This window comes from Eptesicus fuscus, chromosome 18, assembly GCF_027574615.1.
Source record: "Eptesicus fuscus isolate TK198812 chromosome 18, DD_ASM_mEF_20220401, whole genome shotgun sequence".
NCBI lineage: Eukaryota > Metazoa > Chordata > Mammalia > Chiroptera > Vespertilionidae > Eptesicus > Eptesicus fuscus.
In genome coordinates, this window is record NC_072490.1 from 41,584,897 (window position 1) to 41,600,618 (window position 15,722).

Sequence of the window (15,722 nt, forward strand, 5' to 3'; positions counted from 1 at the left end):
TGAACTAAATTTATAATATTACCTTTTGAGATGCAAGTCTGAAAAATATCATTCTCTACTATAAAGGTATTTTTTTAAAAAAACATTCTTTCCCTTATTCTTTGCATTTCCCATTCACAGCAGAAGGCATACTGACCTTGAGCTTGACAAACATATGTGCTTGTGCCAAGACCCAGAAGGGCTCTCCCAGAAGTTCCACCACAGCGGAGAGACCAAACACCACCACTCCAGTTCCATAGTGGGGGACGACATTAGGATCAGGCACTTCAAGCAACCGTAACCAGACCCAGCCCAGGAACAAGGACCAAAACACACCCAGAGGGACTCTAAAAATGGGGGGAAATGTTTTTTAATATGCTAAGCATAAAAATATAAATATATTTTACAATAGTGATACTGTCCTGGTTGGTGTTTTCAGTGGTTAGAGCATCGGCCCAAGCACCAAAGGGTCTCAGGTTTGATTCCAGGTCAAGGGCACATACCTGGATTGCAGGTTCAATCCCCGACCTGTCAGGGCGCATGAAGGAGGCAACCAATTGATGTTTCTCTCTCTCTCCTCCCCGCCCTTCCACTCTATCAATGGAAAAAGATAGCCTCACGTGAGGATTAACAAACAAACAAACAAAAACAGTAGCACTGAACAGAAAAGAAATATAGTTATAAGCATAAAAATAGCTAATTCTTATTAAGACACTTATTACATGCCAGGTACTATGATTCACCCTTTTTGTCTCACTGATACCTCACAGTGATCCTGTCACTATCGCTCTCTCTTTTTAAAAAAATATATTTTATTGATTTTTTTTTTTTTTACAGAGAGGAAGGGAGAGGGATAGAGAGTTAGAAACATTAATGGATGAGAGAGAAACATCAATCAGCTGCCTCCTGCACACCCCCTACTGGGGATGTGCCTGCAACCAAGGTACATGCCCTTGACTGGAATCAGACCTGGGACCCTTCAGTCTGCAGGCCGACGCTCTGTCCACTGAGCCAAACCGGTCAGGGCCTGTCATTATCTTTCTTAAATAATGAGACAACTAAGGTGGACAGGCTCTGGTAATTTGGCCAAAGTTATGAACAGCTAGTGAAAGGCAGAAGCAGGGCCCAATTCTGATCTGTCTAATGCCAGGCTACACTCCTATCCATTGTGTTACACTGACTCAAAAAACAAAATTCCCCCGAAGTGTGTGCCTGTTGTTTCTACCTAGAATGGCTGAAAGACAGTATACGGCTGGTACTTACACCCAAATGACCACTAGTGCAGTGCACAGTATCCCTCTGTGGGTACCACAGAGCACTTACATCTGACTGGGAAGTTAGGTCATTCCGCTAATGAAATGAAAACCTACCAGCCCTTATGATAGTCATTTCCAAGAGGCGGCAGGAGTTATGCAAGAGCAGCACTGGGAAACAACCTCAACCACCAGCCCTCCCTGCGGGGATTTAACTGCAGAAAAGCTATTACCATTGTTAGCTAATGTACTTGATCTCCAAGAATATTCTAAAAGGCTCAGAACTGGAATCAACATAACAAAATTGAAGAAAGATATAATGAAACTCCTAAAAGGCTTTCAAAAAATACTAAGACTAAGTGGTTGTTAAAAGCTCAGAAAATACCACAGGGGGAAAAGATTAGGAATAAAAAAGATGGCCCAGGCCCAGGGGGGCCCAGATTGGGGATCAGGAACAACAGAAACGGCCTCCAGAAAGGGTAGAGCCAGGGCTGGAAATCTGGCCCAGAAGCCCCCACCTGGAGCCTCCTCCTGGCTCCGGGCCACCAGAAAGAAAACAGCAGATGCCAAGTGCCCAGAAACCCACTGCAAAACCAAGGCTGTAGGCTGTTTAACCGTTCAACTATTGCTGTTTAACTTGTAATATTTGTTACCTTTGCCTTTGAAACTGTCTCCTGACAAGCAAAGCACAACTCACGTTAGCCACAGGAGGTTGATGGTCTGGCCCCAGTCTCGCTGGGTGCTCCCACTCAGACATGCTCTCCGGAAGGCCTCTCTGGCCAGGAAGATGGTGGTCGAGTAAAGCAGCGTTAACCTATAAAGGGAAAGCAGATATTAATAAGGTCTCTAGTTTTTTTATAGAAAGAATTTCTGAGATTTTACCAGCAACTGGGATGAAAAAAGTCTTGGTCATAAATCACTGGTGGTGATGTGGAAGACAGTTTTCACAGGACTTCTCACTGTCTAATCCACTCAAACAACCAAGTTAGGATCCAATTCCGAACACCCGCGTGTGAGCCTGCAAGGTTATGCCTGGGATAGAAACTGCCCCAGTGGCCTCCAAAGCCTGCAGGCTTTGTGGCTATAAGCAGAGGTGTGGCTCTGACCATAAGGAAAAGGACAAGATATGACCCCACCCAGCAAGGGGACCTCTTGGTCACTCTGAGACTGGGGACCCAACAGCCCTTGTGGGAGAAGCTGAGGCTCTACTGAGTGGAGGCTCTGGCCAAGAATCTCAGGACAGGCAAAGAGGCTGGCAGCCACGACAGAGGCCACTGCAACCCAGGTTAGCAAGCTTGCCTGTGTACCTCCTAGGCTGGCAGCACCAAGGTGGACCCTCCTGCACCTTAGTGAGGAGTAGCTGAGGTTTCCCTTCCTCAGCAGGCCGTGGCCCAGATGAAGCCTGAGGGGATGGCCCAGGGCTACGGTTTCTGAGGTTGTCCAAGGGTCATCCTGCTCCCCAGTACTTCTGTCCAACACTGCGAATGAGGAGACAGAGACAACCATACGTTAAGCAGGGGGCAGGCCAGACAAGGGCTATCCAAGCAGGGACCTGCCAATCTGGAGGAGAACAGACGGGGAGAGGCCCAAACTGCTTTCAAGTCTGAGTACCTAAGAGGATTTGGTCTTTTCCTTCCTGCTTTTAAAACCGTATTTCTCAAAGCATGGTCCCTACTTCCAAAATCACCTGAGGAGCTTGTTGAAATGCAGATTCCTGGTCCCTCCTCAGCCCTACCTAGTGCAAAGCTCCCCAGGTAATTAGTTTGCCTGTCATTGCTTGAGAACCTTCACTAAGCCTCGAGGACAGACCCAAGAGCATATGTTTGGTAGATATTAGATGTCTGGAACATACTGTCTTGTTTATCAGGACATGAAGACACACCTGAGAAGCTGAGCTATCCTGCACACTCACATCACTTCCGATACTTTTGTGTCATTTGTGAATACAGAATATGTGTGGGATGTCCTTGAACAGAAAGGAGGAGACGGGAAGAAACACGGAGTCTAAAAGACGAAGCAAGTCAGCTAAGAGCCACCGTGAAACGAATGACAAGACTCAAGCCCTTATCCCAGCTACCATTTTCCATTACACAATTCACCGAGAGAGAAAATAACCACTGAGGGAAGGAAGGTGGCTGTTTGATTACAAAGCACATCCTCACGATCTGGAGGATGCCTGCTTCCTTTGCCGTCAGCAGGACAAGAACACAGAATTATACCTGAGAAGGGGTTTGCAATGACTTACTCCCACTCCTATGCTGGGTTCCCAGAGCAGGCAAACAGGAAAAAGCTGGCTGGGAAATGTGCATTTGGAGGCTGCTAATGGAAAACACTCCATGGGTCCATTAAGAGCAACATCCCCCGCTCATTCTCACACCCCCCCTCCCCCCCGCAGCATGCTCCTCCTCAGCCGCTGCTAAAACGCTGCGACTCCAGTAAACTTCCTTGCTTCTAAAATCCGAGGATGGCCAAAACTGTTTGGCTCAGTGGATAGAGCGTCAGCCTTCGGACTCAAGGGTCCCAGGTTCGATTCCGGTCAAGGGCATGTACCTTGGTTGCGGGCACATCCCCAGTAGGGGGTGTGCAAGAGGCAGCTGATCGATGTTTCTCTCTCATCGATGTTTCTAACTCTCTATCCCTCTCTCTTCCTCTCTGTAAAAAAATCAATAAAATATATTTTTTAAAAAATAATAATAAAATAAAATAAAATCCGAGGGTGACACGCAGGCCCAGAGGAAAACCTGACGAGGGATGTGAGTTGTGGACAGTGCCAGGGCGCATCCCTTCTTACCTTACGTTCACTATGCCAACGATTTCCTTGGATAGAAAGCGAAGAATAAATGCATTCAAGGCAAAGGTGATCAGTCGAAACAACACCTACAGAAAAAGAAGGAAAAGACCGAAGAATAAATTAGGTTGGGCGTGTTTACTTTGCTGAAATGAAAACAATGGGGCTGCTCTTCCTAACATAATGACACACAGCCCCCTTGCCGTGGAGACCCTTTCCAAACCACTCATCCAGTCTGCATTTCTTCCCAAAATGTCATTCCTTGGCATCTCTTGGCACGCCTGGGCAGTGGTCAAAGGACCCATCTGTAAACCCTAATTTACTGATGAGAAGAGGGAGGCCCCTACAGACTCAGGGAATTTCTTTGGGTTCAAAGCCGGGCACTCCAGGAGGCAGAAAGAGAATTTCAGTTAGTCTTCCCATTGCCCCTCCTTCCAGCCTGTATAGAAATAGCAAGCACTTTGCAAGTGGGAGCCTGCAGGGTATAGCAGACTCACTAGTAATCATGGTGTCTAATTTCTCTTTCTTCCCTGCCTACTATACTAGTATCTGGGGATGCTGATAATGACATTTAATCCCTTTGAACTTCAGTTTTCAATTAGAAAACAGAAAAGGCTGTATTTATTTACTATTTGCCACCTTCCAGAGAGGAGTTAAAATACCTTTTAAATGGCAACTGCAATAAGATCATTTAAAAGGGGGAGGGGTGGTTGGGAGAGACAGAGTCTAGCTAATGCCATTTGGAAGGACTATATCAACTCAAGAAAACCACCGTAGTAAAGAATTATTCCCATGAGACAGAGAAGAACAGGCTGCAATTAAATGAGGTTACTAAATGGGGATGCGGCTGGGGGGCAGGCCTCCCTCTCTGCCTTCCTCTGTGTCCCAGCAGCACCACAGGTGTAACTCAAGTGCACTTGAGACCAAAAGACAAATCACTTCTCCATCAAGCACTCTCCCAGTTACCCATGAACAGCTGCAATCTTAGTAAATCCAAGTACGCCAACGAGCCGCCAAAGTCTGGAAATCCCTGGGGAAAGGTAAGGCCTAAAAGGGAGAGTGCAATTTAACACTGCCCCCGAAGTGTCACAGAGCAGCAAGGTCTCCAAAGCCGGCATCACAATCTTAACATTTGTGAAGTCAAATGTGACCTTTTGTGAGTCTGCTGAAAGCTCTGCAGCTCTCCTTAGAAACATGCAGGTTCATACCAGGGTGGGCAAAAGTAGGTTTACAGTCGTGAGTACACAGAAGTTTATGCCTGTATTATTATGTATTAATTATTGCATGACTTATTTGTAGTACAAATGTAAGCCTATTTTTGCCCACCCCTGTAAGTACATATACACCAAATTCCCTACTCAGTTTTAGAGGTTTGAAGCCAATTTAGAAAGCTGTTAATGGAAAAAAGCATTCAGCCTCAATTTCCTTCTCTGTCAGACGATGCCTATCTCATAGGGTTGATAACAAGGATCAAACAAGATTGTGTAGGTAAAAGCATTTTTGAAAAATGCATACAAATAAAAGGCATTGATACTTTCACTATGGCCAGCTCAGAGTTATGACAGAGAATAAACTCAAATTCTTGCAGATTACAATATAATTGCAAGGCTACCTCAAGTGTATGTCTTGTAAATTGAAAAAACATACAAGACTGAATTAAAACACTCAGGTATCTAAAGATTATGGCTATTTTTTTAAAAAAACACACATACACATGTTTATATTAACTTCAAAGTCAAAGTTATCCTTGTCTAAGAAAACTAATGCCTCAGGCTTTTCCCTATCTCTTAATTGAACAAAAGTTTGAGCTAATGAAGCTCTAAGGTTGCTCATGCTACCCAGTATTTGCTCCACATAGAGGCCCTTATTAGTAAGTCTTCACTTTGTACAGGAATTGACAGTTTTAAAAAAGCTCTTTCATCTCTGTTAATTATTTGACCCTTAAAAGCAACTGGGTGAATAAATGCACCTGAAGCAAGTAAGACTCATAGCAAAGTTGACTTGCCCAAAGTCACTATGTCCATGTAAAAAATTCTAAACCATAACAAAAATAATTAAGTTATTAAGTACTTACAATGTGTCAGGCATACAACAGACATCTCATCTAATCTCCCTAATGACCGTATGAGGTTGCATTATTGTTCTCATTTAAGATGAGGAAACTGATGCTTGAAGAAGTCAAGCAAACTTCCCAAGGGTGGGCATCTAGCAAGTGACAAGACCCAAACTTCAGCCCAAGGCTGCCTGTTCTTTCTCCTAGCCTCCACATGAAACACTCTCTAAAATAAGGGGGAAGGTGGATTCAGGACTTGTGTGAGAAAGGATTGAATGGCTCAAGAGTGAGACAGACAGAAATTGAGCCGCTTGACTTAGAATGACCAGCTCCTAGGTTTTAACGAATCTTTCGATATCCTTTGGACCAACGTATGATATCTGACAGATGATGAATATTAGGCCCAAGAAGAGGAAATGATTGGTTCAAGGTCACATAGGCAGAAGGAAGACACACCAACATTTACTAAGGGCATACGAAGAGTACTGTGTTAAGTGCAATTATCTGAATAACTTCAATTTAGCCTAACAGCAACCTTATGGGCTACGTACTACTACTACTACTACTACTATTATTATTATTATTATTATTATTATTGTTATTATTATTACTATTATAACCCCCATTTTCCAAATGAGGAGCTGAGGCTTAGTAGGTGAAGTCACTTGTCCTGGCTCATTCAGCAAGAACTTGGCAGAACCAGGATTTCAATCCAGGCCTGCCTGAGCGCAGGTGCCATATTGTCTCTCTGAACTCGGTGCGAGTCAGAGGCTTTGAGGAATGTGTTTGAGGGTAAGGGGTGGAGCATGGAGAAAGTGAACCCCTGGCCTTAAAACACATCAGATTATACAGCACCACAAACACCCCTGCCGCCTGATCTTTCTCCTGCAGCTATACGGGAACTGCATTTCTCAAAACGAAAGTGGCTTGTTTGCAATCGCCCAGCCAGGAGAACGCTGGCTCCCAACTCCGGGCCCAGGAGCCCCATCTCCGCCGCCACCTCCTCCTGTCCAGCCCCTCGGCTGCGGGACGGCGTGGGGGCGGCCGGGCAGAGAGTACCTGCAGGAGGAGACCCGACGAGGCCAGCCGGGCCGCCTGGCCCAGCACCTCCTGGCTGCCCATAGCCTGGCGCCCGGGCTGTCACCAGGAAACGCCGCCGCCAGCCGTTTCGTCGCGAGAAGATCGCGTCACGGAGCAGCTCGCCCGCTGATTGGTGGTTTTGGAACGGAAGGCGGGGCACGGGAGGTGCCGGCCCTGTAAGTGGGCGGGGTGGGGCGCGTCAGTGTTCCTGCGCCCGTCTCCTCTCCCTTTTGTGCTAGTCTCCCTTTTGTGCTTCCTCTGCCTACCCCTATCTGTACCAAATAAGCTAAATAGCGGGTACGAAGAAACGTTGTCGAGTAGCTAAAGCCCCTTCTCTGAGGCTCTCCGCTTACCATCCACAGAACACTGAGTCCCCTAACTTCATTAATAAGATTCTGGCCTTTTGGCCTTTGCGTTATGCTGAGGGGGAGGTGGGAGGGGGAGAGGGTGGAGGGAGGGTTTACCCAACTTAACAGAGAAAGAACTGAGGACCAGAAGTTAAATACAGCGTTTTCACAGGAGTGGTTTTGTGGAATCCTTCCTGAAGTGCAGAGAATTGGGCCTTGTTTTCCGATGAGTCAAGTGAGACCCGGAGGTGTGAAGTGACTTGTTCCTGTCTACACGTCTTGTCCCTGGTGGAGCAGACCCCAGGCTCCGGATCCTAAACTTGCCTCTCTTGCCCGCATGCTACCAGAGCAGAAGAATGGACGGGGAGTGCTTCCTAAAATGTAAAGCACCCAACACACACAATCAGCTGCTGTTCCGTTGGTTTCTTATCTGCTATGCAGACTCTGGGAAACCCTGTCTTCCCCAATATCTTTTAGGCCTCCTGTGATTTGACCCCAACCTACCTGCTTGACCACCTTACATAATATAATCACTGCCCTTTCCCAACACACTGTAGGCTGTAGCCATTAGGAGCCCTTACTGTTTCTCAAACAGGCCCTGTCTTGTTGGTCTTGACTCCTGCTTCCCTCTCTGCCCAAAGTGCCTTCCTTGATGGTGCCCCCCACCCACCCACCCACCCACTCAGGCCCCACTGCCCTGACTTTTCTGAGTACCACTGTCAGCTCCTGCTGTGGACGGAATGTGTGTGCTCCCCATACTCCTATGTTGAAGCCCTAATTCCCAGTGTGATGATTTTGGGAGGTGGGGCCTTTGGGAGGTAATTATGTCATGAGGGTGGAGTCCTCAAGGAATGGGGTTAGTACCCTTATAAGAAGAGACAAAAGAGAGATGAACTCTCTCTCCATCAGAAGAGGATGACAGCAAGAAGGCAGCCAGCTTCAAAACAGGAAGAGGGCTCTCACCAGAAACTGAATTAGCCAGTACTTTATCTTGAACTTCCCAGCCTCCAGAACTGCAAGAAATAAGTTCCCGTTGCTTAAGCCACTCAGTCTATGGTATTCTGTTGCAGGTGCCTGAGCAGACTAGGGCAGCACCTATAAAGCACTTTGTAACCCTTTGTAGCTTTTAGTACTACCTGCTTTGCAATGAAGAGACTAGACTATGTTCCTCTGTCTAAACAAGAAGGCACGAGTGAAAGTCCACCTGGCTTTTCTCCCTGCAAGATAGCAGAGAAAGTTCCTAGGACTCCCATAAATAGCTCCCAACTCTTACTGCTGCTGGAAACAGATGATGGAGCCCAAGGCCCATATATCCTCCTATCCCCATCTTGCCAGATTAGCTCTATCTTATGGTGGAGGCACAGAATGTGAGCTTTTGAATGTCAGAAAGGCCCTAAATCCTCATTCTGCTATTCACTAACTGGGTGACCTCAATGTGCTTAACTATTAACTAGGGGATATTATCTGTCCTGTGAGGGTAATTATAAGAATTAAAGTAGACAAAAAGTCTGGCCCTTAAGGAGCTTAAATTGTAGTGGAAGGGAGACTGGGGCCGGGGGGGGGGGTGCGGGGGGGGGGGGGTGCAGGGAGGGACCCTAACAACAAACAATAAAATTTCACATAATGATAAGTGCTATGAAAGAATAAAACCACAGAAGGTAACAGAGGCTCTTGGAGGGTAGGAAGGGGTGATGTTCTGGAAGACAGAGCAAACCTGGCACCCTCCGGGGAGAGGAGTGTACCTGGAAAGGAGAGCAAAGTGTTGAAGGGTCGAGGTATTCAGCCTAAGGGCTGAGATGCCCTAGGCCTTGACCTGGCAGCCTGCCCATCCCATGAACCTTGGACTGGCAGGTGAGGTAGGCTCTTGCTGCCTTTATCCCCAGCCAAGCAGCTGCCTCCTCCACAGCTCATCCCTGGAGCAGAACCAGCCACGAGCTCTTCATGTCCACACGCTCCCTAACCCTGGGCATCCCAGTGGGCTGGGCTGGGAGGGACAAAGGGAAATGCTCCAAGCTAAGTCTGAAGGGTAAAGCCGCCCAGGAGTCCAGGGTACAGACCCTGAGGGGCTCCTGGGCAAGGAGTCAGGGATCTTTTTCTCTCCTTCTGAACGTTAAGACTTAGAAAGAAGAGTCTGAGCAGGAACTTTGTGCCCAGAGCCATGCTGGATGCTGGGGTTGATGGGGGAGAAGGAATTGTGATTAGAGCCCATGTGCATGGACCACTGGCCCCACATCAGCACCTGTCTGAGCACTGGACCCCATCATTTTCTCAACAACCCATGAGGTAGACATTACAGATGAGGAAACTGAGGCATGGAGATGTTACATTACTCCCCGCAAAGCCGTTCAGGTCGGGAGTGGTCAAGCTGGCATTTGCACCGCGGTGCTTTCTGACTCCAGATGCTAAAAGAGTGATGTTCCTGCCCTCAAAATGCTCCTGGGCCTGAAGGAGACTTGGCTAAGAGTCTCCATATCTAAACCCCATAGGACATATGTGGCACCGAGGGGGTGGGCCCTGGGAGGCTGCAGTGGCTCAGCTGCACTGAGCCTCTCCAACGGCCTCGCCTCTGTTAACAGTATTGGCAGCAATGGGGCATGGCACATGCCATGGTCTTTGTGTGGTGAGCTATGGCCCACTAGCTGTGGCCTGCTGTGTATAACCTGTGAGCTAAGAATAGTTTTTACAGTTTTAAAGGGTTGGGAGAAAAATATCAAAAGAAGAATATTTCATGACACATGAAATTACATTTCCGTGTCCACAAATAAAGTTTTATTAGCACATGGCCACATCCACCCATTTGTTTATACACTGTCTACAGCGACTGTCTTGCTACAACAGCAGGTAGTTTGCTCCCCAACACTGAAAATATTTACTATCTGGCCTTTTACAGAAAAGGTTTGCCGATCCTGGCGAGCCCCAGTGCCTGACACCCAGTAGACATTTCAATATTGAATGACTGGATGCACAGATAAAATGAATAATGAAGGACTAGGAAAGGAAGAAAGACAAATAAGAAGGTTCTTTGCCCCGGGGGTCACCTGGTTTGGGGAGCAAGTGATCCTTGGAGAATGCCAGACCATAATTGGTGCTCACTGAAGGAGCCGTTTCCCCAGGCTCGCCCCTCCCTCCTGCCCTCTGTGCCAGGGGGCCTCCTTGCCAAGGAAAGCTGACCCGAGCTGCCTATTTTATTACCCAGCTGAAGGGAGTGCCAGGGCTGGCACCAAGCCAGTTAGGCTCCCAGGGCAGTGGGGCAGGCAGGGAGGCTGCCAGCAGGCGAGGAGGCAGGGTAAAAGCTAGGGCAAGCGGTGCCTTGGACCTCATCTGGATGGAGGCAGGAGAGCTGGGCATTGTCCCATGCACCAGCCACCGGGAGGTGGGGAATTTGGGGTGAGGGTCCTGCCCCACCAAGGCTTTCTGCTGCCCACCTGGTGGAGGACCTCAAGGCTCTGTCCCTCACTCAGAAGTCCCTGGGCATGAGAACACGGCTGTGCTACTAATAGCCCACATTTGTCGAGTGTGTACAGGTACTGTGCTGGGCACTTCACCTTCATGATCTCATTTTACTCCAAGAGCAGGCCCATGAGCCCTGGCCAGGTGGCTCAGTTGGTTGGAGCATCATTCCGTACACCAAAAGTTGTAGGTTCGATTCCCAATTCGGCAACTGATCAGTGTTTTCCTCTCATGTTAATGCCTCTCTCTCTCTCTCTCTCTCTCTCTCTCTCTCTCTCTCTCTCAAATCAATAAACATTTCCTCGGGTAAGAATTAAAAAGAAAAAAGAGCAGGCCCATGAGGCATAAGCCATTATTATCCCCATTTTAAAGACCAGGAAACTGAGGCTCAGTGAGGTTAAAGGATACGCCTAAGGGCTAGTAAATGGTGGTGCCAGCATTTGCACTGGGCAGTGTGGCTCTCAGACCCTTAACCAGGAATGAACCAGAGTGTTTATTGATAATCCGATTCTTTGGCTCCACCTCAGCAGCTCTGATTCAGGAAGGTTGGGTGTGCCTGGGAATCTGCATTCACTCACACCCTGCGTGGTTCTGATACACTGGACCGGACTGTGAGGAGCACTGCCTAAGGGCAGATCTTCAGGCACCTTGGAAAATCTGCCCCCTTCTCTGAGCTGGAGGAGTCTGTCTGCTTAAAGCAGGCAAAGCAGGTCCTGAGATCCGCCCCAGGCCTGTCCAGCTGCCAGGGGTCTTGTTTTTAGGATTAGGCTGCGGGTCAGCGCTCAGGGCAGCAGGGGCTGGAGGCAGTGCCTGTGTGAAGGGCTTGGGGAAATTCTGTGCCAGGAAGAGTGTACAGTGAGGCTATTGGGTCCCAGTGTCTGCCCATGGGTTGGGGGTGAGCAGCCACAGAGCCCTGGCTTTGCTGGCTCCTCTGGGTGTTGATTTGTGCAGAGACAAGAGAGTAACCTGCAATGCCCACACATCAGCCTGGCTCATTTCACTGCAGCATCTATTCCTGCACCACCACCCTGTGCTGGGCATCGGAGGGGGCATGAGAGTGGATGAGCCACTATCACTGCCCCTCCAGAGCTGAGGGTCCCGCTCAGAGAGAACGTGAGAGTGATATAGGCAGGCTGAGGTGGGAAAATGGGCAAGGGGGTTCAGGGGTGGGCATCAGGGAAGCTTTCACGCAGGGGCTGTTTCTGAAGGGCAGAGGGGTCAAACAGAGGGAACACAAAGGAGGGAGCTTGCTGAGCCCCCCTGTGGGACCCAGCAACTGGCTTTGACTGCCCTGGAGTGAAGAAGTTCTCTCACCCACTGGTCCGTGGCCACTGCCAGGCTGGTGGCCCTGAAAAGAACAAGTTCATGGATGTGAACATACATGTGAATGAATACAAATTCAGGAACACGTGTTCACGTGCATGTGGGAAGTGAGTGTGCATTTGCATGTGTGTGCAGGCCTATTTGCCAGGGCCAGCCTTCAGATAAAGTCTGTGTGTAGGTGAATGGATACATGCTCGTGAGTTTACATGTGAGTATGGATGGGAAAGTGTGAATGTCAGATCCCATGCAGTGCGTGCAATGTGTGACTGTGTGGGGTATGAAGGTGTGTATGCATGTAAGTATACAGATATGTGTGCTGCTCTGGAGGTCAGCCTTCAGGCTTTCTGATTCTGGGTCCATGGTCTCCATAAGAGTAATAATGGTTCATCTTCTATCAGACCCCCACTTTCCATGCATCACCTCAATTAATCCTCTCATCAACCTTATGAGGTGGCCTTATGTTATATAATAATCTTACGAGTTATTACCCCCATTTAACTGATGAAGAAACTCTCAGAAAAGTAAAGTGACCAGCTCAAGTTTGCCCAGCCAGTAAATAGCAGAGCTGAGATTGAGGCCAGGCTGTCAGACCTGAGAGACCCCCTTTACCATTTCCTACAAGCTGATTCAAACAGCTCCTGGTGAGGAATGTTTCTGGCATGCTCATGGCTGGCTGGCCGGGACCTGGCACAGACACCCAGGGCTTCTTACATGCTAGGGCGTAAGGCACTGTCATCCCTGGGGCCTGGCTCTCGGGACCCAGGGCTACACCTGTAGAAAGGTCACACAGGTGAAATGGAGCAGCCCTCCTCTTTTATCCAAAATCCCAGAGAATTTGGGCCAGAGCCAGCAGAGGCCCAGAGTCTGAGCACATGTGATGCTTCCTCCCTTTGGAACAGCAGTCCTGTATGGAGAGTTGCCCTAGACCCGTGGTCGGCAAACTGCAGCTTGCGAGCCACATGCGGCTCTTTGGCCCCTTGAATGTGGCTCTTCCACAAAATACCACAGTCTGGGCGAGTCTATTTTGAAGAAGTGGCGTTAGAAGAAGTTTAAGTTTAAAAAATTTGGCTCTCAAAAGAAATTTCAATCGTTGTACTATTGATATTTGGCTCTGTTGACTAATGAGTTTGCCGACCACTGCTCTAGACCAAGCATGTCAAACTCGCGGCCTGCGGGCTGCATGCCTTGTTTATTTGGCCCATGTTAGCCTTTGAGTTTGACATGCTTGCTCTAGACTCTCCTGGGCCAGTTTCCCGAAGGCTGTTCACCAGCACCTGCCCTTGAAGAAGGCCAGGATCCCAGCCTGGTGACCAAAGTGGAGCCAGGAACAGGGCAGGCCCTACCTGGGCCCTGGCAGTCTTGCATCACAGCACCACCCGCTTGCATTCCTGTCTTCTTGCATCGAGGGCCCAAGTGTCATGTAAAAAGTCAAAACAATAGCAATTGCAAAAAAAAAAAACAACAGAAACAAAACAAAAGAGCAACAAAAACGGGAAACGTAGAATCATTTCCCCCACCATTTGGAGATGAACTGATCTAAGTTCAAATGCCTTTTGGGCAAGTCATTTCATTTCTCTGAGCCTCTGCTTCCTCGTCTGTCAAATGCGGATAATGATAATACCTACCCCGTGGGTTATGGTGAGAATTAAGGAGATCATGCCTTTAGAGGCTTCCACACTGCAGGTACTTAGACTGAGTGTGCACAATAAATAGCTGTTGGTGTCATTTTCATCGACAGGACTGATAGCATTTTCCCTGGGTCCTTGGAAAAGCATTCAATTTTTCCAGACCCCCGTTCCCTACCCCATAGAGATCCTTTTGACATTTTTTGTTAGGCTTATTTAAATATTTTTAATACTTATTTTTATAATTCAGTCGCATAAAATTCACCTGCTTTAAAGTGTACAATTTAGTGGCTGTTCATAGAGTATATTCATAGAGTTGTACGACCACCACCACTATCTAATTCCAGGGTATTTTCATCAAAAGAAACCCCATGTTCATTAGCAGGCACTGCCCTTTCTCCCGTGTCCTCAGCTCCTGACAACCACTTATCTACTCTGTGTCTCTTTGGATTGGCCTGTTTTGGACATTTTATATAAATGGAATCATACAGAATGAGGTCTTTTGCATCTGGATTCTTCCATTTAGAATAAAGTGTTTGAGAGTCATCCATGTCGTGGCATGTATCATGTGTTCCTTTTTAGGGTTGAACAATGTTCCATTGTGTGGATATACCACATTTTGTTCATCATCTGATGTACCTTTGGTTGTTTTCATGGTTTGGTGATTATGAAAAATGCTATTATGAATATTTGTGTACAGATTTTTGTGTGGACACGTTTTCCATTTTCTTGGGTATGTACAGAGGAGCAGGATTTCTGGGTCTTGTGGTAATTCCGTGTTAAACAATTTGAGGAATTGCCAGAGTGTTTTCCAGGGGCTGTGTCATTTTGTATTCCTACCAGCAGGGTAGGAGGGTTCCAGTTTCTCCACATCCTCACCAATACTTATCTTGGTTCATGTTTTTTATCATAGCCATCCTAGTGGTTACGAAGTGGTATATCATTGTGGTTTTGATCTGCATTTCCCTAATGACTCATGATGTGCTATTGTGTGCTTAATGATGTGCTTTTCGTGTGCTTACTGGCCATTTGTATATATTTTTTGTAGATGTGTCTATTCGAATCCTTTGCCCATTTTAAAATTCATTTTATTTTAGCCAACACTTACTGAGCAACTACTATGTGCTGACATACTGGGGGATGGGAAGGGACACAGAGAGTCAGCGACTCTGATTGAGGCATGAGGCTTGCCTTGCTCCGCCTCCCAGGCTATCACACTAGAGTATGTCTTATGCATGTCCCTTGACCTCTCTAAACCTCAGTTCTCTTATCTGTGAAATGGGAGAATATTGGGACAATCTCTTAAGGTGATTATGAAGCTGAAATGGAATGATGCATGCAGAGGACTTTACACAGGTTGGGGGTAGAAGAAATGTTCACTAAATATAACACAGTTATTTTATTTTATTTTATTTTATTTTATTTTATTTTATTTTATTGTCATCGGAAAACTGAGAGGGACAAGATGATCTATAAAGGCCCAACGCCCTTATAGAAAAGAGAGATTATAGAAGCCAGGGGCACCCCCATGTCAGATGGAAAGAGGAGACTCTTTCAACTACAGCGGCCTTTATGGGGAGCAGTCACCCTGAGTTCAGGGTTACCCAAAAAGGGTTTCAGAGGCAGCAGACCACTTCAGGAAGCCCTCTGGCCTTGTGGCTCTCTGGTCTCCATCCTGGCTTTGTCTCGGCCCTCCCAGCCCATGCGACAGTGGCCAGGAGCCTCCTCACTGATCTGCCGAGCTCATGGCGGAGGGGAAATGTGTTTCCAGATAGGGTGAAAATAGATCCTTCTCCAAATATGCTCATCGTGGCTAAGAAAAAT

At 47.5% G+C, this 15,722-nt stretch overlaps 1 protein-coding gene across 3 annotated transcripts in view; it reads right to left on the bottom strand.

Annotated features, from left to right (window-relative positions):
* The window catches only part of RFT1 (RFT1 homolog), a 32,721-nt gene extending 25,480 nt beyond the window's left edge, over positions 1–7,241 (bottom strand). For 2 of the 3 annotated variants that reach the window (XM_054729418.1, XM_008146340.3), the window contains exons 1-4: positions 7,133–7,241; positions 4,024–4,109; positions 1,930–2,046; positions 137–326 (exon numbers count right to left, since the gene is read on the bottom strand). In XM_054729418.1, coding sequence (XP_054585393.1) covers positions 137–326; positions 1,930–2,046; positions 4,024–4,109; positions 7,133–7,195 — 456 coding nt within the window. In that variant the 5' untranslated portion in view covers positions 7,196–7,241. The remainder of the gene's footprint in view (positions 1–136; positions 327–1,929; positions 2,047–4,023; positions 4,110–7,132) is intronic. The other variant, XM_054729419.1, reaches the window with a different exon arrangement.
* Between the last annotated feature and the right edge of the window lie 8,481 nt (positions 7,242–15,722).